The sequence below is a fragment of the Elephas maximus genome, chromosome 9 (genome assembly GCF_024166365.1).
Source record: "Elephas maximus indicus isolate mEleMax1 chromosome 9, mEleMax1 primary haplotype, whole genome shotgun sequence".
NCBI classification, from domain to species: domain Eukaryota; kingdom Metazoa; phylum Chordata; class Mammalia; order Proboscidea; family Elephantidae; genus Elephas; species Elephas maximus.
Genome location: NC_064827.1, coordinates 108,095,394 through 108,118,417, shown reverse-complemented (window position 1 = coordinate 108,118,417; position 23,024 = coordinate 108,095,394). Strand labels below are relative to the sequence as shown.

Sequence of the window (23,024 nt, the reverse complement as noted above, 5' to 3'; positions counted from 1 at the left end):
ATTTATTTATATAATTAATTTTATTTTTGTTGTTGAGAATAACGCAGCAAAACATAACACCAATTCAACAGTTTCTATATGTACAACTCAATGACGTTGATTACATTCTTTGAGTTGTACAACCATCCTCATCCTTCTTTTCTGAGTTGTTCCTCCCCGATTGACATAAGCTTCCTATCAAATATTTTGAGTTGCTGTTGTCAGTTTGATCCTATATAGATAGTTCTTAAGAGGGCATAATGCTCAAGGCAGACATACTTTACTAGTTAAGCTAAACTATTGCTTGATTTTAAGAAGACTTCAGGAGATATTTTTGCTTTAAAGTTTAAAGATTTCTCAGGGCAATACAGTAGTTTCAGGGGTTCATCCAGCTTCCACGGATCCAGAAAATCTGGATTCCGTGAAAGTTTGAAATTCTGTTTTACATTTTCCCCCCTTTGATCGGGATTTTTCTATAGAGTCTTTGATCAAAATGTTCAAGAAAGGTAGCCAGGTGCCATCTGGTTCTTCTGGACTCATGGCAAAGGAGGTGGTTGTTCATGGAGAAAATTAGCCACACATTTTATTTCCTCCTCCTATTCCTGACTCTTCTTCTTCCTCTGTTGCTTCAGGTGAATAGAGACCAATTGTTGTGCCTTGGATGTCTGCTTGCAAGCTTTTAAGACTCCAGGCACTACTCAACGAGCTAGGAGACAGAGCAGAAGCACGGAACACATTATTAGGCCAATTAACTGGAATGTCCATGAAACCTCCAAACCAAGGAACCAAATCACGTGAGGTGTTTGGTTGTACATAAGCAGCCTCAGCAGCTGTTCTTTTTATTTTTGTCATTGTTGTAAATTTATCTATTACACAAGTTTTACTAATTCAACTTTTTACAGGTATACGACTTATTGGCAGCAATTATATTGATTGGCTGTGCAACCCTACCCTTAATTATGGTTTTTTCCATCACCATAAACTGAAACTCAGTACTCCATAAGCAATAACCTCCCCTCTTTCTCCCTCCCTTCCACCCTTATAGCCACTATAAACTTTGGTCTCTATACATTTGCCTGTTCTAGTCTTTTTATGTAAGCGAGGTCATACAATATTTGTCCTTTTGTGATTGGCTTATTTCACTCAGCATAATGTCTTCAAGTTCCATCCATATTGTTGCACGTATCAGGACTTCATTTCTCCTACTGGCTGAGTAGTATGATTGTGAATTACTTTTTATAAATACAGATCAGTACCGTAGATGCTATTTACTCATTTATTTATAAATCCTTTTATTCAATAATAATAATAAAAAAGAGTTGGAAGAAGGAGGCTTTTATTTAACCATTTAAAATTTTTTTGAGGATCACCGAAGTTCCTTCCGCAACTTTTTATCATGAAAAGTTTCAAGCACAGAGATCAATGGAAAGAATAATAAACACTCATATACATACCATAGAATACACTTGTTAACATTTTGCTATATTTGCTTTTTTTTTTGAACCACTGATAGTAAGTTGCAAACATCATGATACTGCACTCTGTAATACTTCAACATGCCTCTCCTCAAATATGGACATTCTCCTATGTGGCACTATTGTTGCTCTTAAAAACTTAATGTAGCTTTCTAAAATAATTTAATAATGAATCCCTCATTATTCCAATTGTCACCAAGATGTTTTTATGGTTTTTTAACATTTTTAATCAGGAATTAATCAAGCTTCATGCAATGCATATAGTGATGTCTTTTTAGTTTACTTTCATCTAGACTAGTCCCTCTGTTCCATCCCCTATCTTCCATAGTGACTTTTTGAAAAGCCCGGGCCAGCTGTTTTGTAAAGTGTCCAACATTATGGATTTTTCTGATTTATTCTTTGTAGTCTTGCCTAACTTATTTTTTCTCTCTCCTAACTGAAAGTTAAGTTTTAAGGCTTGATTACATCCAGATTAAACATTTCTTTTTTTAGTTTTTTTATTGTGCTTTAAGTGAAAGTTTACAGTTCAGGTTAGTTTCTCATACAAAACTTTATATTCACATTGTTATGTGACCCTAGTTGCTTTCCTTATAATATAACAGCAGATTCCTCCTTCCTACCCTGTGTTTCCTGTGTTCATTCAACCAGCTCCTGTCCCCAGATTAAACATTTTTGGCATTTCATAGCTCACCCTGTGAACTTTATATTGCATCATACCAGGGGCTGTCCCACCATTAGCCCTACTGGCTGAGTAGGAAGGTCTTTTTAAGGTGGGGATAGCAAGTTGCATGTACATATAAAGTTTAATTTTAACTGAACTGAATGGAAGAAAGAGGAATTGGAGTTCAAATGAAAGAATTGTTGACTTTCATGTATATATTTCTCCACTACAAGAGTTAATACTTCTTAAAGATACCTCTAAGATTCAGAAGTCATGAAAAACATTGAGAGTAGAAATTATTATGTTTATTTTTAAAATCCATTTTTGATAGTATGTATGACCTCCCTTTAGAAGCAAGGATGACTAGACTGCGTCTTACATACTTTGGACATGTTGTCAGGAGGAATCAGTCCCTGGAGAAGGACATCATACTTGGCAGAGTACAGGGTCAGCAGAAAAAAGGAAGACCCTCAATGAGGTGGATTGACACAGTGGCTGCAACAATGAGCTCAAGCATAACAACGATTGTAAGGATGGCTCAGGACTGGGCAGTGTTTCGTTCTGTTGTGCGTAGGGTCGCTATGAGTCGGAACCGACTCGATGGCACCTAACAACAAATGACCTCCCTGCCGTCAAAGATGAGGACGCTTGTAAAATGCTCCTCATTTTCTTTCCCGACATGTCTTATTCTATAACACACATCTGTTGTTGTTGTGAGCTGCCATCAACTTAGTCCCTGACTCATGGTGACCCCACAGACAACGGAATGAAATGCCCCCTGGTGCTGTGCCATCCCTATGATCGGTTGGGGATTGGATTATTGTGATCCATAGGATTTACACTGGCTGATTTTCTGAAGGAGATCGCCAAGCCTTTCTTCCTGGTCCATCTTAGTCTGGAAACTCCACTGAAAACTGTTCAACATCATAGCAACATGCAGGCCTCCACTGACAGACTGGTGGTGGCTACTGCGCATGAGGTGCGTTGTCTGGGACTCAAACCTGGGTCTCCTGCACGGAAGACAAGAATTCTACCCCTGAACCACCAACGCCCCCATAACATAGCATACTGTTGTGTAGTCATAATCCCATAGTTGATACAGTGATCTAAATGGATACAGTGATCGGCAACAGCCCTTTTACCACAAATTCTCCATTCCCGAGTTTATTATTTTGATTTACCTACCATTATGGATTGAAGTGTGTCCCCCCAAAATATGTATTGTAAATACTAACCTCCATGCCTGTGGTTGTAATCACATTTGGGGATGGGTTGTCTTTGTTCTGTTAATGCAACACCATTAGTGTAGGGTGTGCCTTAATCTCTCTTGAGATTAAACAAGAAATGGAGAGCAGGAGAGATGGGGAGGATTGATGCCAAGTCACATGGAGATCTCCAAGGAACCAGGAAACAAGCTGAACCTTCCCCCAGAGCCCACAGAGAGAGAAAGCCTTCCCTTAAAGCCGGCAAGTGGACTTCTAGCCTCTGAGACTGAGAAAATGAGTTTCTGCTTGTTGAAGTCGTCCTCTTGTGCTGTTTCGGTTATAGCAGAAACTAGATAACTGAGACACCTCCTAATTGGTGGCATTCCATTGTCAGGTAGTTTCTTTTTTTACAGAGAAGTCATGGCTGCTATATTAATTTTGTGGAGATTCTTTAACAGATATTTCTCTAATATGGTGTGTGTTTACATCCGAAGATGCAGCGTTTGCTTTTCCCCATCTGGGAGAAACTGATTTGTATTTTACCTTTGACAGTATTTTCCTCTCTCTCCACTGAGTTCACACCAGGCCCAGCAATCAGCCCTGTACGGTGTTGTTTGTTTCTCTCCCATGTCTTAATCTTTTGCAGCCTGATAACTTTAGTGTGTCTTTTTCTGCTGCAGTCGCTGTGATTAACTCAAGTTGGAAAATCAGTTTTCAACAGCGTCTATTTAGTTCCTTGTTGTTTCTAAAAGTATATATTCCGTTGGCGGTGATGTTTCATTTTGTTTTCTTCCTTAACTGGTTTTCATCCCATTTTTCTTTCATTGTCTCAACGTTGAACTCTTGTTCTGCTGATATCTTACTCTTGTTAAAGTGTTCTGCAGGTTTGAACAGTTGTGAAGAGGTTCTTTTCTTCCATGTGTTATATTTTTTCCTAGGCTGGGTTTTTTGTCTTCAGCAAGGTGTTGTTATTGTTGTCATTTATTGTTTCTTTACACTGTTGTCTTGTTTTGCTTGAAGTTGCAGGTTGTATTCTCTGGGAAGCAGACTCGGAAACGAGATTCGTGTGTAGGAAATGTACTGGGATGTGCTCTTGGGATCAACTCTTGTGGGGGAATGAGGGAAGCAGGATTTGGCAGAGGGAGAAGTTGGGCTGTGATGCAGTCACAACGAAGGCCTGAGCCCAGGGGCTCTGGAGCTGGGATGGCTCTACAGAGTTGTCCTGAATTGAGGACAGGGGCCCTGGCCTTTGTAACCCTGTGTGGACCAGCCATTGGGATGCGGCTGTTCTCAGGGAGGGGGTGTGATACTGGAGAGACAGTTTTCTTCAGCTGAGGATGCCGTTAGCAGCTGGGGAACGAGTGCTTTCAGAAGGGGCCATCTGGGAGACATAACCTAGCATCTACTGGACTTAATTTTATTCTTGTGGTGGGACTGCCCAGAGGCTTATTCTATTTGTTCTGACAGGGTAAACCAAAAACCAAACCCAGTGCCATCGAGTTGATTCCGACTCATAGCGACCCTATAGGACAGGGTAGAACTGCCCCCTAGAGTTTCCTAGGAGCACCTGGTGGATTCGAACTGCCAACCCTTTGGTTAGCAGCCGTAGCACTTAACCATTACGCCACCAGGGTTTCCTCTGATGGGGTAGGTTGGTGCTTTCTTCTCTTCTTACCCTATCTGAGATAGGTGTGTTTTCCCCTCTGATTTACAAATTGAGCCCTGAGTATTTTGTGAGATTTCTACTTTTTGGGCGATGGATGAGCTGGTTGAGGTGATGTGCTGCCTTGCTAAATATGTGTGAGATAGGGATCGGGATTCTATATCCAAATTACCCAGCAACATTTGTTGAAATACCACCTTTTCTTCACCGCTCTGCAGAGCCTGTTTTGTCATAATCAGTGTTCTATGTAGGTGAGTATCTGTCCCAATTTTCTATTGTTTCTTTGTCCTGTTGGACTGTCCCTGGGCAAATATCACACTGTCTCATTTATTCAAAATGAATTCTGATACCCAGTAAAGTCATTTCTCCAACTTTGTCTTCAAGATTGTCCTGGCTAATTTTTGCTCTTTGCTTTTCCATTTAATATGAGAATCAACTTGTCAGTTTACACAAAATACCTGCCGGTGTTTTTATTGAGACTGTATGACTCTATGACTCTAGGTCATATTTGGGGTGATGACCTCAGTACAATATCGAGTTACCAATCCATGACCTCTTTGCACTTACAATTAACTTGACAAGATGGGACCTTAGAGCCCTCTCTCCCTGCTTCCAGTTGAAATAGTTAACACATCTCAATGTAAATTAAAACAGGGCCTTCAAGGCAAAGATGTCACCTTGAGGATCGTGCGCCTGACCCAAACCATGGTATTTTCAATCACCTCATATGCATGCGAAAGCTGGACAATGAGTAAGGAAGACTGAAGAAGAACCGAGGCCTTTGAATTATGGTGTTGGTGAATAATTTTGAATATACCATGGACTGCCAGAAGAATGAACAAATCTATCTTGAAAGAAGTATAGCCAGACTGCTCCTTAGAAGCAAGGATGGTGAGACTTTGCCTCACATACTTTGGACATGTTATCAGGAGGGACTTATCCCTGGAGAAGGACATCATGCTTGGTAAATTAGAGGGTCAGTGAAAAAGAGGACGACCTTCAACAAGATGAATTGACACAGTGGCTACAACAGTGGACTCAAACATAGTAAGGATTGTGAGAATGGCTCAGGACTGGGCAGTGTTTCATTCTGTTGTACGTGGGGTCACTATGAGTCGGAACTGACATGACGTCACCCAACAACAGCAACAACACTAGGAATCTGTTTAGAGAAGGGGTGATTATCCCTACTGTTTCTCCGTCTAACAGCCCAGTTTTTTTTTTAATATTATTTTTTTTTTACTGTGCTTTAGGTTAAAGTTTACAGCTCAGGTTAGTTTCTCATACAAAAATTTATTCACACATTGTTATGTGACCGTAGTTACTCACCGTATAATGTGACAGCACACTTCTCCTTTTCACCCTGGATTTCCCATGTCCATTCAAGCAGCTCCTGTCCCTTTTTGCCTACTCATTTCACCTCAGGACAGGAGCTGCCCATTTAGTCTTCTGTATCTACTTAAACTAAGAAGCACACTCTTCACAAGTATCATTTTACGTCCAGTCTAATTCTTTGTCTGAAAAGTTAGCTTTGGGAATGGTTTTAGTTCTGGGTTAACAAAGAGTCTGGGGACCATGTCTTCTGGGGTTCCTCCAGTCTCATTCAGACCACTAAGTCTGGTCTTTTTACTAGAATTTGAGTTCTGCACCTACTTTTCTCTTGCTCCATCAGGGGCTCTCTGTTGTGTTCCCTGTCATTGGTGGTAGCCGGGTACCATCTAGTTCTTCTGGTCTCAGGCGGATGGAGTCTTTGGTTTATGTGGCCCATTTCTGTCTCTTGGGCTCATATTGTCCTTGTATCTTTTGTGTTCTTCGTTCTCTTTGCTTCAGGTGGATTGGGACCAATTGATGCATCTTAGATGGCTTTTTTAGATGGCTGCTTGCTAGCTTTTAAGACCCCAGATACCACTCATCAAAGTGGAATGCAGAACATTTTCTTAATAAACTTTGTTATGCCAATTGACCTAGATGTCCCCTGAAACCATGGTCCCCAGACCCTCATCCTTGCTACACTGTCTTTCGAAGTGTTTGGTTGTATTTAGGAATCTTCTTAGATTTTAGCTTAGTCCAGTTGTGCTGACTTCTCCTGTATTGTGTGTTGTCCTTCCTTTCACCTAAGATAATTCTTGTTTACTGCTTATTTAGTGAATTCCACTCTCCCTCTCTCCCTACCCTCAAAACCATCAAAGAATGTTTTCTTCTGTGTTTAAACCTTTTCTTGAGTTTTTATGATAGTGGTCTCATACAATATTTGTCCTTTTGTAACCGACTAATTTCACTCAACATAATGCCTTCCACATTCATCCATATTATGAGATGTTTTGCAGATTCATTGTTGTTCTTTATCATTGCATAGTATTCCATGTTGTGAATATACCATAATTTGTTTATCCATTCATCCGTCAATGGGCACTTTGGTTGTTTCCATCTTTTTGCTATTGTGAACAGTGCCGCAGTGAACATGGGTGTGCATGTATCTATTCGTGTGAGGGCTCTTATTTCTCTAGAATATATTCCAAGGAGTGGGATTGCTGGATCTTATGGTACTTCTAGCTTTTTAAGGAAGCACCAAATCGATTTCCAAAGTGGTTGTGCCATTTTACATTCCCACCAGCAGCATATAAGTATTCCAGTCTCTTTGCAACCTTTCCAACATTTATTATTTTGTGTTTTTTGGATTAATGTTAGCCTTGTTAGGGTGAGGTGGTATTTCCTTGTAGTTTTGATTTGCATTTCTCCAATGGCTAATGATTGTGAGCATTTCCTTATGTTGCTGTTAGCCACCTGTGTGTCTTCTTTGGTGAAGTGTTTGTTCATATTCTTTGCCCATTTTTTAATTCGGTTATTTTTATTTTTGTGGTTGAAGTTTTGCAGCATCTTGTAGATTATAGAGATTAGACCCTGTTTGGATATGTTGTAGCCAAAAATTTTTTTTCCCAGTCTTTTTACTATTTTGGTGAATTCTTTTGATGAGCATAAATGTTTGATTTTTAGGAGCTCCTGGTTATCTAGTTTCTCTTCTGGTGTTTGTGCATTGTTAGTTATGTTTTGTATTCTGTTTATGCCATGTATTAGGGCCCTAGCATTGTCCCTATTTTTTCTTCCATGACATTTATCATTTTAGATTTTATATTTAGGTCTTTGATCCATTTGAGTTACTTTTTTGTGCATGGTGTAAGGTATGGGTCTCATTTCATTTTTTTGCAGATGAATATCCAGTTATGCCAGCACTATTTATTAAATAGACTGTCTTTTCTCCATTTAAGGGCCTTTGGGCCTTTGTCAAATATCAACTGCTCATAGGTGGATGAATTTATGTCTGGATTCTCAGTTCTGTTCTATTGGTTTATGTATCTGTTGTTGTACCAGTACTAGGCTGTTTTGACTACTGTGGCGGTATAATAAATTCTAAAATCAGGTACTGTAAGGCCTCCCACTTTGTTCTTCATTTCTGGGCCTCTTCCCTTTCCATATGAAGTTGGTGATTTGTTTCTCCATCACATTAAAAAATGTTGTTGGAATTTGGATCGGGATTGCATTTTATCTGTAGATTGCTTTTGATAGAATTGACATTTTCACAATGCTAAGTCTTCCTATCCATGAGCAAGGTATGTTTTTCCAGTTGCGTAGGTCTCTTTTGGTTTCTTGCAGTAGTGTCTTGTAGTTTTCTTTGTATAGGTCTTTTACATCTCTGGTTAGATTTATTCGTAAGTATTTTATCTTCTTGGGGCTACTGTAAATGGTATTGATGTGGTGATTTCCTCTTCGATGTTCTTTTTGTTGGTGTAGAGGAATGCAACTGATTTTTGTATGTTTATCGTGTATGCCGATACTCTGCTGAACTCTTCTATTAGTTTCAGTAGTTTTCTTGAGGGTTTTCTGTGTATAAGATCATGTCATCAAATAGAGATACTTTTACTTCTTCCTTATTAATTTGGATGCCCTTTATTTCTTTTTCTAGCCTAATTGCTCTGGCTAGGATCCCCAGCACAATGTTGAATAAGAGTGGTGATAAAGGGAATCCTTGTCTGGTTCTGGATCTCATGGGGAATGCTTTCAGACTCTCTCCATTTAGGATGATGCCGGCTATTGGCTTTGTATAAATGCCCTTATTATGTTGAGAAATTTCCCTTTTATTCCTATTTTGCTGAGCGTTTTTATCATGAATGGGTGTTGGAGTTTGTCAAATGCCTTTTCTGCATCAATTAATAAGATCATGTGGTTCTTGTCTTTAGTTTTATTTATGTGATGGATTACATTGATTGTTTTTCTAATGTTGAACCACCCTTGCGTACTTGGTATGAATCCCAGTTGGTAATGGAGAATTAGATTTTTAATATGCTGTTGATTTCTATTGGCTAGAATTTTGTTGAGGATTTTTGCATCTATGTTCATGAGGGATATTGGTCTGTGATTTTGTTTTTTTGTAGTGTCTTTACCTGGTTTTGATATCAGGGTTATGTTGGCTTCATAGAATGAGTTTGGGAGTATTTCATCCTTTTCTGTGCTCTGAAATAACCTTAGTAATAGTGGTGTTAACTGTTCTCTGAAAGTTTAGTAGAATTCTCCAGTGAAACCATCAGGGCCAGGGCTTTTTTTTTGTTGAGAGTTTTAAAATTACCTTTGCAATCTCTTCTTTTGTTATAGGTTGATTTAGCTGCTCTACCTCTGTTTCCGTTAGGTAGGTAGTGTGTTTTTAGAAATCTATTTCCTGTAGGTTTTCAAATTTGTTGGAGTGCAGTTTTTCATAGTATTCTGTTATGATTATTTTAATTTTCATTTGGGTCTGTTGTGATATTGCCCATCTCATTCCTTATTCAGGTTATTTGCTTCCTCTCGAGTTTGTCTTTTGTCAGTTTGTCTAACGGTTTATCAATTTTGTTGATCTTTTCCAGGAACTCGCTTTGGTCTTATAAACTCTTTCAATTGTTTTTCTATTCTCTATTTCACTTAATTCTGCTCTGATTTTTGTTATTTCCTTTCTTCTGGTGCCCTAGGGCTTTTTTGTTGTTGTTGTTGTTGCTTTCTTTCTATTTATTTGAGTTGTAAGGTTAATGTTTTGATTTTGGCCCTTCCTTCTTTTTGGATGTGTGCGTTTATTACCATAAATTGACCTCTGAGCACTGCTTTTGCTGTGTCCCAAAGGTTCTGATAGGGTGTGTTTTCATTTTCATTTGATTCTGTGAATTTCTTTATTCTGTCCTTAATTTCTTCTATAACCCAATAGTTTTTGAGCAAGGTGTTGTTCAGTTTCCATGTATTTGAGATTTATCCTTGCTTTTTCTCTTATCGATTTCAAATTTTATGGCTTTGTGGTCAGAGAAGAAGCTTTGTAATATTTCGATGTTTTAGATTCTGTTAAGGCTTGCTTTGTGGCCTAATATGTGGTCTATTCTGGAGAATGTTCCTTGTGCATTGGAAAAGAAAGTATACTTGGCTGCTGTTGGGTGGAGTGTCCTGTATATGTCTATGAGGTTAAGTTGGTTGATTGTGGCATTTAGATCTTCCGTGTCTTCTTTGAGTTTCTGGATGTTCTGTCCTTCACTGGAAGTGGCGTGTTGAAGTCTCCTACTATTATTGTGGAGCCGTCTCTCTCTCTTTTCAATGCTGTTAGAATTTGTTTTACGTATTTTGGAGTCCTGTCATTGGGTGCGTAAATATTATTATGGTTATGTCCTCCTGGTGTATCGACCCTTTAATCATTATGTAGTGTCCTTCCTTATCCTTTGTGGTGGGTTTTACTTTAAAGTCTATTTTGTCAGAGATTAATATTGCCACTCCTTCTCTTTTTTCTATTGTTGTTTGCTTGATATATATTTTTTCTATCTTTTGAATTTTAGTTTGTGTCTTTAAGTCTAAGGTGTGTCTCTTTTAGACAGCATATAGAAGGATCATGTTTTTTAATCCATTCTGCCACTCTCTGTCTATTGGTACATTTAGCCCGTTTACATTTGGCATAATTATTGATAAGTATGCTTAGTGCTGTTATTTTGATGTCTTTCTTGTGTGTTGTTGACAGTTTCTTTTTTCCGCTTAATTTTCTGTGCTGAGTTGTTCTTTATGTATTTTTCATTGTTGTTAATTTTGTATTTGGTGAGTCTTTATGTTTTTCTTGTTTTTTATTTTGATGTGTGGGATTTTTAGTTTCCTTTGTGGTTATGTTAATATTTACCCCTATTTTTCTAAGTTTAAACCAATCTTTTATTTCTTTATATTGCCTTGACTTCCTTTCCATGTGAAAGATCTATGACTCCATTTTTTAGTCCCTCTTTTTTGTTTTAATATTGTCATCTTTCACATATTGACATCTCTGTTTGCCTATTTTCAGTGTTTTAGCTTTGATTTATTTTTGTGACTTCCCTATCTGAGTTGATATCTGGTTGCTCTGTTCTTGTCTTGGGTTGTTATCTGATGTTATTGATTTTCTAACTGGAGAACTCCCTTTAGTATTTCTTATAATTTTGGCTTGGCTTTTACAAATTTCCGTAACTTCTGTTTATCTGGAAATGCCCTAATTTCACCATCATATTTGAGAAACAGTTTTGTTGGATATAGAATTTTTGGCTGGCAGTTTTTTTTTTTTTTTCCCTTTAAGGTTCTATACATGTCATCCCATTGCCTTCTTGCTCGCATATTTTCTGCTGAGTAGTCAGAGCTTAGTCTTATTGACTCATGTTTTAGGTGACTTTTCATTTATCCCTACTCTTAAAATTCTCTCTTCATCTTTGTTTTTGGCAGGTTTGATTACAATATGTCTTGGTGACTTTCTTTTGGGACCTACCTTGTGTGGGGTTCGATGAGCTTCTTGGATAGGTATCTTCTCATCGTTCACAACATCAGGAAAGTTTTTTGCCAATGAATCTTCAACAATTCTCTCTGCATTCTCTGTTATCCCCTGCCCCCGCCCCCATTCTGGTACTCCAATCACTTGTAGATTATTCCTCTTGATAGAGTCCCATGTAATTCTTAGGATTTCTTCATTTAAAAAAAAAAATTTTTATCTGTTTTTCCTCAAATAAGTTGGTGTCAAGTGCCTTATCTTCAGTCTCACTAATTCTGACTTCTGTTGCCTCATTTTTGCTCTTAGGACTTTCTGTTGAGTTGTCTAACTCTGAAATTTTATTGTTAATCTTTTGGATTTCTGTTTTCTCTCTCTATGGATTCTTGCAGTCTGTTAAATTTGTCATTATGCTCTTGTATAACCTTCTAAAATTCCTCTGTTGCGTTGTGTATATGTTCCTTGACTTGTCCTGTTTTGCCTGATCTTCTTCCTGATCTCTTGACGAGTTCTGTATATTAGTCTTTTGAATTCTATCACTGGTAATTCCAAGAATTATCTTCCTTTGGAAGGTTTCTTGAGTCTTTATTTTTTGGCTTCCTGAAGCCATCATCGTCTGCCTCTTTATGTGATTTGATATTGACTGCTGTCTCCAAGCCATCAGTAAGTTATTATATTTATTTATTTTATGTTTGCTTACTGTGTCCTATCTTCTTGTTTTGTTTTGATATGCCCAAATATGCTGGATGTGAGAGCTAGTTTGATCACTGATGTCTTTGAAGCTTTCACATCCTAGTGGCTAGAGCTGTTACTAGGCATGCGAGCCCAGGAGTCCATTTACTTTTCTTGTGTGGATTCAGCTCAGGTGTCCAGGTTGTTGGTCAGTGAGTGTGTCGTGCAGGCTCTCACCTACAGTCCTAGACTTGCAGGGCTACGTAGGGGTGATTGGAGTAAGCACAGGCATCTGGCTGCATTGCGCTGATCAAGGCAGAAGGTTGACTGCTGCCCCTGAAGTGTCAGGGTAAAAGGCGTGTCCCCATTCCCTAGAGTGTATAGGTAGGTGGGTTTTGCAGCCAGACTATGGGTACCCAATGCTGTTGGCTCTTGTCATCACTTATTCTTCGACACCTGTCCCGGGTGGCTCGGTGAAGTGGGTGGAGCCACCAGTTCTCAGGCTTCTGATGTGGATGTGGATAGGTGAGGACCCTGCTTAATGGGCAGGATGGTGTCAAATGTCATGAATCTGCCACTCCCCTTTACAGCAGATGCAAATGAAAATAGGCTTCATGTATATACCTTGTTTTACTGTGCTAATGAGGGCCTATGCTGTTGAAATTGGCCCACACAGGTTTGTGCAGGTGTGAAAGGCATTCAAAGTCAATGGACCCCTTACGCCTGTGCCTAAACAAAGGGGCTGTGCCTGTCCTGAGTTCCTGGCTTAGAGGTGCCAGCAGATTATTTTATTTCCCTGGCTGTTAATTTGTTACCTCTCCAAAGCCAAGGGAATGGCTTAGGGTGTGCGACAGTTCCTACTTCCAGCCCAGGGAGCGCAGCAATCACTGAAGTCAGACTGGGACCTGGAGCAGAGCAGAGAGGGGACAGGTAAATGGGAGAGAGGCACTTCCGGAAAAAAATTTTTTTTTTTGATCTGTGCAGTAGGTTAGACGCTTGTACTTATCTTTTGCCTATTGAGTGCTGTTTCTCTCTGGTTCTGGAGGCTTGAGCAGACTCCCCATGCTTGGTCTCTCCTGGTGTGGAAAACACATCCCGAGCACCACTGCTTGCCTCACTATGCATGCCAGCTGATCCAGCCTGCAGCATGTTGGTGCCAGCCAGATCAGGTCTGGCAACTAACTCCTGGCTGCTTCTGAACCATCTCTCCCTCCCTCTGCCACTTAGTCCATTTCTTCAACTTTGTCTTTAATGTTCAGGGCTCCTAGATTGTCATTTATAATTGACTTACTTGTTTTTGGGGGTCTTTGTTGTAAAAGGGCCCACAGGTAGCATCTGACTACTCTGCCATCTTGGCCCCCCCTTCCAGTTTCGATTTTTAAACGTGGGAAGAATAAATGACACCTCATGATGGATTATTGCAACCTTAATGCTATAGCCCCACCCATTAAGGCCCCCATACTCAATATTATTAAAATTGCTCACTCTGTCCAATCAGCAGCTGATAAATACTTTGCAGTCATAGATTTGGCTCACATGTTCTTTTTAGTGTTTTTTCAACACCTTTTCAGCTTCAGTTTGCCTTCACCTTCAAAGGGAAACAACATATCTTGACCTGACTACTCATGGGATATCTCATCAGCCTTCCCATCCTGCACAGTCTTTGATGGCAATATTTTAACCACATCCAACTTTCCCCAGTAGCACAGATATGACATTACATTGATGACACCCTCCTTTGAGGAGATTTATTTGATGTACTCATTTAGGACATACTAATACTCACAAAGGGGCTCACAAAAAGGAGATGGGCCATTTCCCCACACATAGTAAAAGGCTCCACCATCTTGATTAAGTTCTGAAAATTATTTAGTAAGCAGGGCAGCTCCAGTCCTGACACTGTCAAGAAACAGCTACTGACCCTTTGTGCATCCACAGTGTTTAAATAAGTCTGACATCGTTTAGAGCCATTTGTATCTTCTATGGAGAAATATCATTTCAAACCCTTTCTCACTTTTTTGATGTGTGCATCTATTGCTATAAATTGACCTCTGAGCACTGCCTTTGCTGTGTTCCAGAGGTTTTGGGATGATGTGTTTTCATTCTCGTTTGATTCTAGAAAATTTTTTATTCCATCTTTGATTTCTTCTATCACCCAGTGGTTTTTAAACAAGATGTTATTCAGTTTCCATGTATTTGATTTTTTTTCCCTTGCTCTTCCTGTTATTAATTTCTACTTTGATGGTATTGTGATCAAACAAGATGCTTTGTATTATCTCAGTGTTTTGGATTTTGTTGAGGGTTGCTTTGTGGCCTAAGATGTGGTCTATTCTGGGAGAATATTCCATGTGTGTTGGAATAGAATGTGTACTTTGCTGCTCTTGGATGGAGTGTTCTGTATATGTCTATGAGGTCAAGTTTGTTGATTGTGACTTTTAGAGCTTTTGTGTCTTTGTTAAGTTTCTCTCTAGGTGTTCAGTCCTTTACTAAGAGTGGTATGTTGAAGTTTCCTGCTGCTTTTGTGGAACTGTCAATTTCTCTTTTCAGTGCTGTTAGAGTTTGTTTTATGTGTTTTGAAACCCTGTCATTGGGTGTGTAGATATTTATTATGTTTATGTCCTCATGGTGGATTGTCTCTTTTATCATTATATAATGTCCTTCCTTGTCTTTTGTGGTGAATATGGTTTTAAAGTCTATTTTATCTGAGACTCATATTGCCACTCCTACTCTTTTTTGGTTGCTGTTTGCTTGATACATTTTTTTCCATCCTTTGATTTTTAATAAATTTACGTCTTTGTTTATAAGGCATGTCTCTTGTAGACAGCATGTTGATGTGTCCTTTTTTTTTTTTAATCTGTCCTGTCACTTTATTTGTGCATTTAAGCCATTTATGTTTAGTGTGGTTATTGATAGGTACGAGTTTATTACTTTCATTTTGTAGTGCTTTTTTTGTGGTGCTGATGTTTTCTTTGTTCTTACTCTCCTGTGCTGAATCCCTTTTGTTTGTGTATTTTTAAAAATTTCTTTCGTTTTTGTAGATTTTGTGTTTATAGAAACTTTATGTTTTTTCTTTATTTTGATGAGTAGGTTTGTTAACTTTCTTTGTGGTTACCTTGAAATTTACCCCATCTTCCTAAGTTTAAACCAGTCTTTTATTACTTGATAACGCCTTGACTTCCTCTCCATTAGAAAGTTCTATACCTACATCGTTTATTCCCCTTTTTAGTGTTCTGATGTTTTTGTCATTTACAGATTGACCTCTCTGGTTCTCTGTTGTAAATTTTTTAGTTTTGTTTTATCCTTGAGAGTTCATTATCTAGCTTGATATCTGGCTGATGCTGTCTTATGTGCTAGATTCAGGTTGTTGCCTGATGTTGTTGGTTCTCTAACTGAAGGACTCCCTTTAATAACTCTTGTAAGTTTGGTTTGGTTTTTATGTATTCCCTTAATTTCTGTTTATCTGAATATATCCTAATTTTGTTGTCATATTTGAGTGAGAGTTTTGCAGGATATATTATTCTTGGTTGGCAGATTTTTTCTTTCAAGATTTTATATGTCATCCATTGCCTTCTGGCCTGCATAGTTTCTGCTGAGTAATCACAGCTTAGTCTTCTTGTTCTCCCTTGTATGTGACTTTTCGTTTTTCTCCAGCTGCTCTCAGGATTCTTTCTTTGTCCTTGGTTTTAGTGATTGTGATTATGACATGTCTTGGTGTTTTTCTTTGGGGGTGTCTATCCTTTATGGAGTTCGTTCAGCTTCTTGGGTGATTGGATTTTTGTCTTTCATGATATTAGGAAAGTTTTCTGTCAGCAAACGTTCAATGATCATCTTTGTGTTTTCTGTTTCATCCCCTTTTTCTGTAACTCTGATCACATGCAAATTTTTGCATTTGATTGTCTCCCACATTGTTCTCAGGGTTTTTTCATTCTTTTCTCCAATTTTTCTTCAAACAAAGTAGTATCTAAGGATTTGTCTTCAATTTTGGTGATCCTTTCTGTCATTGCTTCATATTTGCCCCTAAAATCTTCTATTGCACTGTCCATTTCTGAAATCTTGTTTTTATCTTTTGGATTTCTAATTGCTGTTTTTGTATGATTTATAGTTGTTTATTTATTTTGACATTTTGTTCCTCTATTAATTTCCTGAATTATTCCATTGTTTTGTCTACCTATTCCATAATCTTGTCTGCATTTTCCGTGATTTTGTCTATTTTTTCCTTATTTTTTTCTGTGTTTTCCTTCATCTGTTGGAGAACCCTGAATATTAGAGTTTTGAATTCCCTATAAGGTAGTTCCAGTTCCTTTTCTTCTAGCAGGAGGTCATCTGGTGTTTTATTTTGATCACTTTCTGGAGCCATCCTCTCCTATTTTTTTTTTTTTATTGTATGTTTTGATGTTGTCTGCTTTGTCTGGGACATTCAGGAATTTTTTTCTTTATTGATTGTAGATTTGATTGTTTTGTCCTGCATTTTAAAAAATTTGGTTACATATGGGCAGGCGGGCTGGGTGTGTTTTGTTGCTTGCTTGCCTGTGGGCACGATACTTCTTGCCACCTTGTCCAGCAGGGCAGGGCTAGTGGGGGTGGAGGGGTGAGGATGGATTGTGGCATGAACTGCGGGTGACAGGGCCGGGCTAAGAAGCAGTACTGGGCGGGATTTGGTCGACCACATCAGTACCACTTGGGGGTGGGGCACTTGGTGCATGGTGCAGATAGGCAGGAGGCAAAGGAGAGGATGTGATGTGCAGTGCTAAGTGGATGAATGAAAGAAGGGAAAGAAGAGAAACAAATGCAAAATAAAAAAACAAAAAATGAAGTAAAAAGAAAAAAGTATAAAATGGTTGCGTGATAGGATTCAGCAGGTGGGAGTGGCGCATATCTGGTGAGGCTGTATGGCGGTGGCTCTCTAGCTGAGCAGTGTGGCTTGGCCTGTCAAGAAGGGGTGCAGGCGGTGCATGGGTCTAGGTGGCTGGGAGAAAGGAAAGGAAAGGGGGGGAAGTGAGAGAAGAAACCAACAATAAAACAAATTAAAAATAAATAAAAACAACAATAACAAAATATGGTAGTGTGGGAGCCGGCTGTTCAGAGTGGTGCAGAACTGGGGTGGTGACGAGCTGATGTCTCTCTTGGCAGGTGGCATGGCACAGCCCATCAGGAATGGGTGGAGGCAGTGCAGGGCCTAGATGGGAGGGAGAAGGAAAAGGAGAAGGGGAAAGAGAAAGAAAAATAAAACATATGGTGCTGAGGGAGCTGACCTGTGGGGACAGTGCAGACCCGGGGAGGTCATGTGTCAGAGGCTCTCCAGCTGAACAATACAGCACAGCCCATCAAGAAGTTGGGGTGGCCCATGGGGCTGGGTGGGTGGGAGAAAGGAAAGGAAGGAAGGGAGAGAGAGAGAGAAGAAATAATTACAAAAACAAGAAAAAAAACTCCAAACAATAAATAAATAAATAAAATAGTGCTGAGGGAGCTGGTTGGTGATGGCAGCACAGAACTGGGGAGACCGTGTGCAGTGTGATTCTCCAAATGAGCGGTGCAGCGTGGCCCACCCCCCGAAGAGGCGGGTCTGTACACAGGTCTGGGTGGGTGGGAGAAAGGAAGGGAAAGAAAGAAGAGAGAGAGGGAGAGAAAAGAAACAGAAAAAAAGAAGAAAAAGAAAAGAACAAAGCAAACAAACCAATAAATCACAGCCAGTCAAGAAGGGGAGGGGATGGCATACAGGGCTAGCTGGGTGTGAGAAAGGAAAGGAAGGAAGGAAGGGAGAGAAAAGCAACAAAAAAAGCCCCAAACAAACAAACAGAAATACAAACCCAAAACAAAACAAAAACAAATGGCACTGAAGGTGCTGGCATTGGGAGTGGGGCAGGCCCTGGTGGCAGTGAGCTGGTGTCTCTCAGGCTGAGCACCTGGGCCTGTTGGAAAGTGGCAAAGGCCATGTAGAGGGAAGAAGGGATGGTGGGTTGGAAAGCATGTATCCCTGATTGCCGAGTGCTCTGTCTCCTGTTGGGAGCTCCATGAAGCTGCCTTCCCATATTCTCTTTCTGCGTTCTTTGGTGGCTGTAGTCCAAGATGGCAAATCCGACCACCTTAGCTGGTAGGGAGCCTCCACTCCGTAGCTCTCATTCTCTGTTCTCTGTTCCTTATTCAGTTTGGTGTTTGATTGAGTTCTTTATTCCTTCATTTGGTGCTTAAGATTCCAGGATTGACGTTTGTATCTGTCTCACTTAGTTTTTCCGGTCTTTGCTGCAGAGGGACGGCATGGTGCTTCTGTCTATAGTGCCATGTTCAAGCTTCCAATCTCCCTATTTCATTTTTTAGTTGGGTTATTTGTCTTTTCTTTACTGAGTTATAAGGGTTCTTTTTATATTCTGGATACAATACCCTTTCAGATAGATACATGATTTTGAAAATTTTTCTCCTAGTTGAGGGTTGTCTTTTCACTTTCTTGATGGTGTGCTTTGAAGCACAAAGTTTTAAATTTTGATGAAATCCAGTTTATTTATTCTTTTGGCAGTTTTGGTGTTATATCTAAGAAGGCTTTGTTTAACCCAGTGTCACAAAGATTTATTCTATTTAGGTCCATAATCCATTTTGAGTTAATTTTTGTGTGTCGTGTAAGAAATAGATTGGATACCCACTTTTATCATTCTGAAGCACATTGGCATTTTGACTGAAAGTTCCCTTTTCAAGGTGATGGCATTAAATTTTTTTTTTTCTAGAGTGGCAGTTAAATGAAAAGGAGTGTTTGGAAAACACCCTCAGCTACAAGCAACAGAAATCAGGACTCACAATGTGTAGTGAGTTCAAGGGAATTCAGGGCTGATCAAGTAAACAGATATGACTATGAAGTAGTGTTGCGTACCAAACTACTTATTGAGGGTGAACACACTGACAGTCCCACGCAGGGTGTGCTCCCCCACAGCAGGAGGTATTCCAGAAGCAAGCAGGTGTAAGGAGCCACCAGAAGGGGAAGAGTATGAAAAACCCCAGGGAAGAGAAGGGATGAGGGGAAGCTAAAGTGCACCTTACATGATATCCTCCTGTAACAAGGTGGGGCGTCTCTGGGTCAGGGAATTCTCAAGACAGCAGCTCCTTAGGGCCCTTAAAACAACAGGGTTGTATCTAGCTAGCAGAGGTTGGGTGCAGTTTCTCGAGTTATATAAAGTGGGTAGTCTCTCGGTGGCTGAAAATCTGCTTATTTGGGCTATTTTAAAAACAGTTGGATGTGTACCAATTTAAGTTTGGCACCAGTAGGTTTTTTGGGGGCTAATGAGCTTCAGCTTGCTATCTTTGCCTCATAAAACAGTGCCTAAAACACATGAGGTTTATTTTTTATCCTATGACAAAAAGCTTGCAGAGAGGTGTTTTAGCTGCCGACTAACATTGTACAGAAATCTTGCTTTGTTTACTATTGCTCTTTCTTGTGCTTCTTGCCTCATGGAAGCAAGATGGCTTCAGCAGGCAACTCCAGGCACCACGGCTGTGCTCAAGCCACGAGAAAGAGGAAAGTTTTGTCTCCACACCTGCCCCTTTTATCTGAAAGCTGTATATCTATCCTGAACCCCCTCTCCACCTGTAGACATTTCCTTTTGTTTCACGGGTTTGAGCTGGGTCACATGAGCACCTCATAGCTGCAAGGGAGGCTGGGAAGGAAGATATTTGGTTTTCTCCCTCTCTAGAGAGAGGCAGCAAGAGAGAAAGGGGCGGGAAATGGCTTTTTGGCAGCATACCCACAGTCTACCTAACTGGGAAATAGAAACCAAGTTTAGCAATGATAATTTTACAAGATAAAGAAATGAACAAATGAAAAATGAAGAAATTTGATGTTAAATTTTCATTGCCTAAGATTGAAAAAAGGTCTAAGACCTTTCAATAACCCATTCCCCTATGTATTATAGACTGTCTTCAAATTTTTATAAGTTGCTAAAATTATTTGTTTTTCTATGTTCTTTGTAGTTTCCCATCACCAATTGTTCTTGGACTTGGACAGGTAAGTGAAAAATATAAATTCACCTCCTAGTTAGTTAATGGTTAGTGTAGATGATGAAATTTTAAGTGCTTTTGTTTCAGACTATGGTTTACAAATTTATCCACATGGCAGAGGACCTGAGGATCATGGTACTCTGGAACAACGTAAAATAGTGACACATTTTATTTCATCCTACAATTTGTGAACAATTATATTTGTGTCTTAGTTTCCTCATCTGCTGTAACAGAAATACTACAAGTGGGTGGCTTTAAAGAACAAAAATTTATTTTCTGACAGTTCTGGAGGCTAAAAGTCCCAATCAGGGTCTTGGCTGTTTTGATTCCTTCCTTGTCGACCATAGGTGTTCTTTGGTCCCTTAACAGTCCTCACATGTCATTTGTTTTCCCCAGTATGTGCTGGCTTCTGTGTCTAATCTGCTCTTTTTTATAACTCAGAAGTGATTAGGTTTAGGACACACCCCACATTGATATGGTCTCAATAACATAATAAAGAGAACCTGTCCTAGACTGGATTCTCTAGAGAAGCAAAACCAGTAAAGCATATAAATATATAGAGAGAGATTTATATCAAGGAGACAGCTCACACAATTGTAGAAGTTGGAAAGTCCCAAGTCCTTGGATCAGGATAGAGGCCTTTCCCAATTCACAGAACCGCAGAAGCTGGTAAACCCAAGATCAGCAGGTCGAAGAGCAGGGCTCCCACTCACAGGCTGTGAAGGTTGAGGAAACTCCCAGGTCGGCAGGCAAGACCACAAGGTTTCTCCTGATTCACGTAGCTGCAGGGGCTGGTGAACCCAAGATCGGCAGGTCAGGGAGCAGGACTCTTGCTCACAGGCTGTGAAGATCAACGAATCCCAAGGTGGACTGGTAAGCTGCTAGCTTAAGTCCCAAGAACTGGAGGTCAGACAAGAGACAACCGCTGGACCCAGAACAAGCCAAGAACCTTGGCAAGGCAAGCAGGAAGGAAGTAGGCGGGGGAGGGTGGAGAGATGAAGGCTGAGGGGGCGGTGAGCTGCCACAGGCCTCACCCCCGCCGGTACCACTAAGCAGATTTCATCACATATCAGATTTCAACAGGGAAGTGATCGCAACATTATACAACTGCCAAAACACTGAGAATCATGGCCCAGCCAAGTTGACACACAGTCTTAACCATCACAGAACCCTATTTCCAAACCTGATAACATCCACAGCAAAAAACGGTTAGGATTCCAACAAAAATTTTGAGGGGCACAAATAATTCAATAAGAATAAAGGGAACTGCTTATTTTAAACTTAACTTCTTTAATTGGATTTAGAGGGCCGTGGTGGCTCAGTATTAGAATTCTTGCCTTTGATGTGGAACATCTGGGTTCAGTTCTCAGCCAATGCACCTCATGCAAAACCACCGCCTGTCTGTCAGTGGGGGCTTGTGTGTTGCTGTGATGCTGAATAGGTTTCACTGGAGCTTCCAGACTAAGACAGACTAGGAAGAAAGGCCTGGCTATCTACTTCAGAAAGTCAGCCAATGAAAACCCTATGGGTCACAATGGCCCGATCCCATGGTGCATAGTGTTGCCATGAGTCAGGGGCCAACTGCATGGCAGCTAACAGCAACAATTGGATTTAATTGCTCTAAAGCAAGAGGATACAAGCCTCAAAGTCACCAAGACCTGGAGGGTAACAAATGAATGGATTGTGGGGGCAGGGTGGGACAGGGCAGAATACTTGCTCCACTCAAAGGGTGTGCTTGCCATTGTTGTAGTTTCAGCCATTGTTGCCTGATTGGAAGAGGGATGGGAGGATGAGGTGGAGACCCACTATACCCTTACTATCAGAACTCCTCATTTTTTTCTAGACAAGGAGGACATCTGAAATTTTACGTCAAATCACTCAATTCGTAAATGCTGGCAACCAATTCACATTTTTACAAAACGTTTTATGGGCCAAACAAAACACTTTTGCAGTTGCCTCCTGCAGTTTGTGATTTTTGCTCTCAAGCACAAGAGTGAGCTTGGATACTCTTTCAAACCAAGCCCATCTGACTGTTTCTGAAATTTCCCGTTAATACTAACTTGTGACTTGTGTATTCATTTGGTCATGTGTTGCTGGTTTACAGCAGATAAGCAGTAACAGATGCCAGGGAGTTTGTTTTATCTTTGCTTAACTTTGTGGGAGGAAAAGCTTAAAATTAAGAACACTTTATCAGTTCACTACATTTTTAGTTGTGCACTTGGAAAAGGCTGTCATAGATATGCTTTTTTTAGCTACAGGGTGCATGGTTTGAGAATGCTGGTTTTCAGGGATAATAAGAAGGGGGAATCTTATTACACGATGGGTTGAACATGTCACTGGAGAGGATTTGTGTGATAGTTTAAGAATCTGATTTTACATTGTCATTGTAAGAAAGTCTGCTAAGTATATTGATCTTTCAGTCATGTCATATTATGGGAATTATATACAAATAGTAAAATTAGGCATCTTGGACCTCAGAGGTCATGGCCCCTGGATTCTCTGTTAGCCCAAAACTAAAACCGTTCTCCAAGCCAACTCTTCAGACAAAGATTAGACTGGACTATAAGACAGAAAATGATACTGGCAAGGAATGTGCTTCTTAGCTCAAGTA

General features: G+C 39.9%; 1 protein-coding gene across 4 annotated transcripts in view; it reads left to right on the top strand.

Moving 5' to 3' along the window:
- SLC35D2 (solute carrier family 35 member D2) overlaps positions 1-23,024 on the top strand; it is an 82,597-nt gene that overhangs the window by 7,140 nt on the left and 52,433 nt on the right. For 3 of the 4 annotated variants that reach the window (XM_049894907.1, XM_049894906.1, XM_049894909.1), the window contains one exon: positions 20,387-20,420. In XM_049894907.1, the coding sequence (XP_049750864.1) occupies positions 20,387-20,420 (34 nt within the window). Of the gene's footprint in view, positions 1-611; positions 774-20,386; positions 20,421-23,024 lie in introns of all 4 variants that reach the window. The other variant, XM_049894910.1, reaches the window with a different exon arrangement.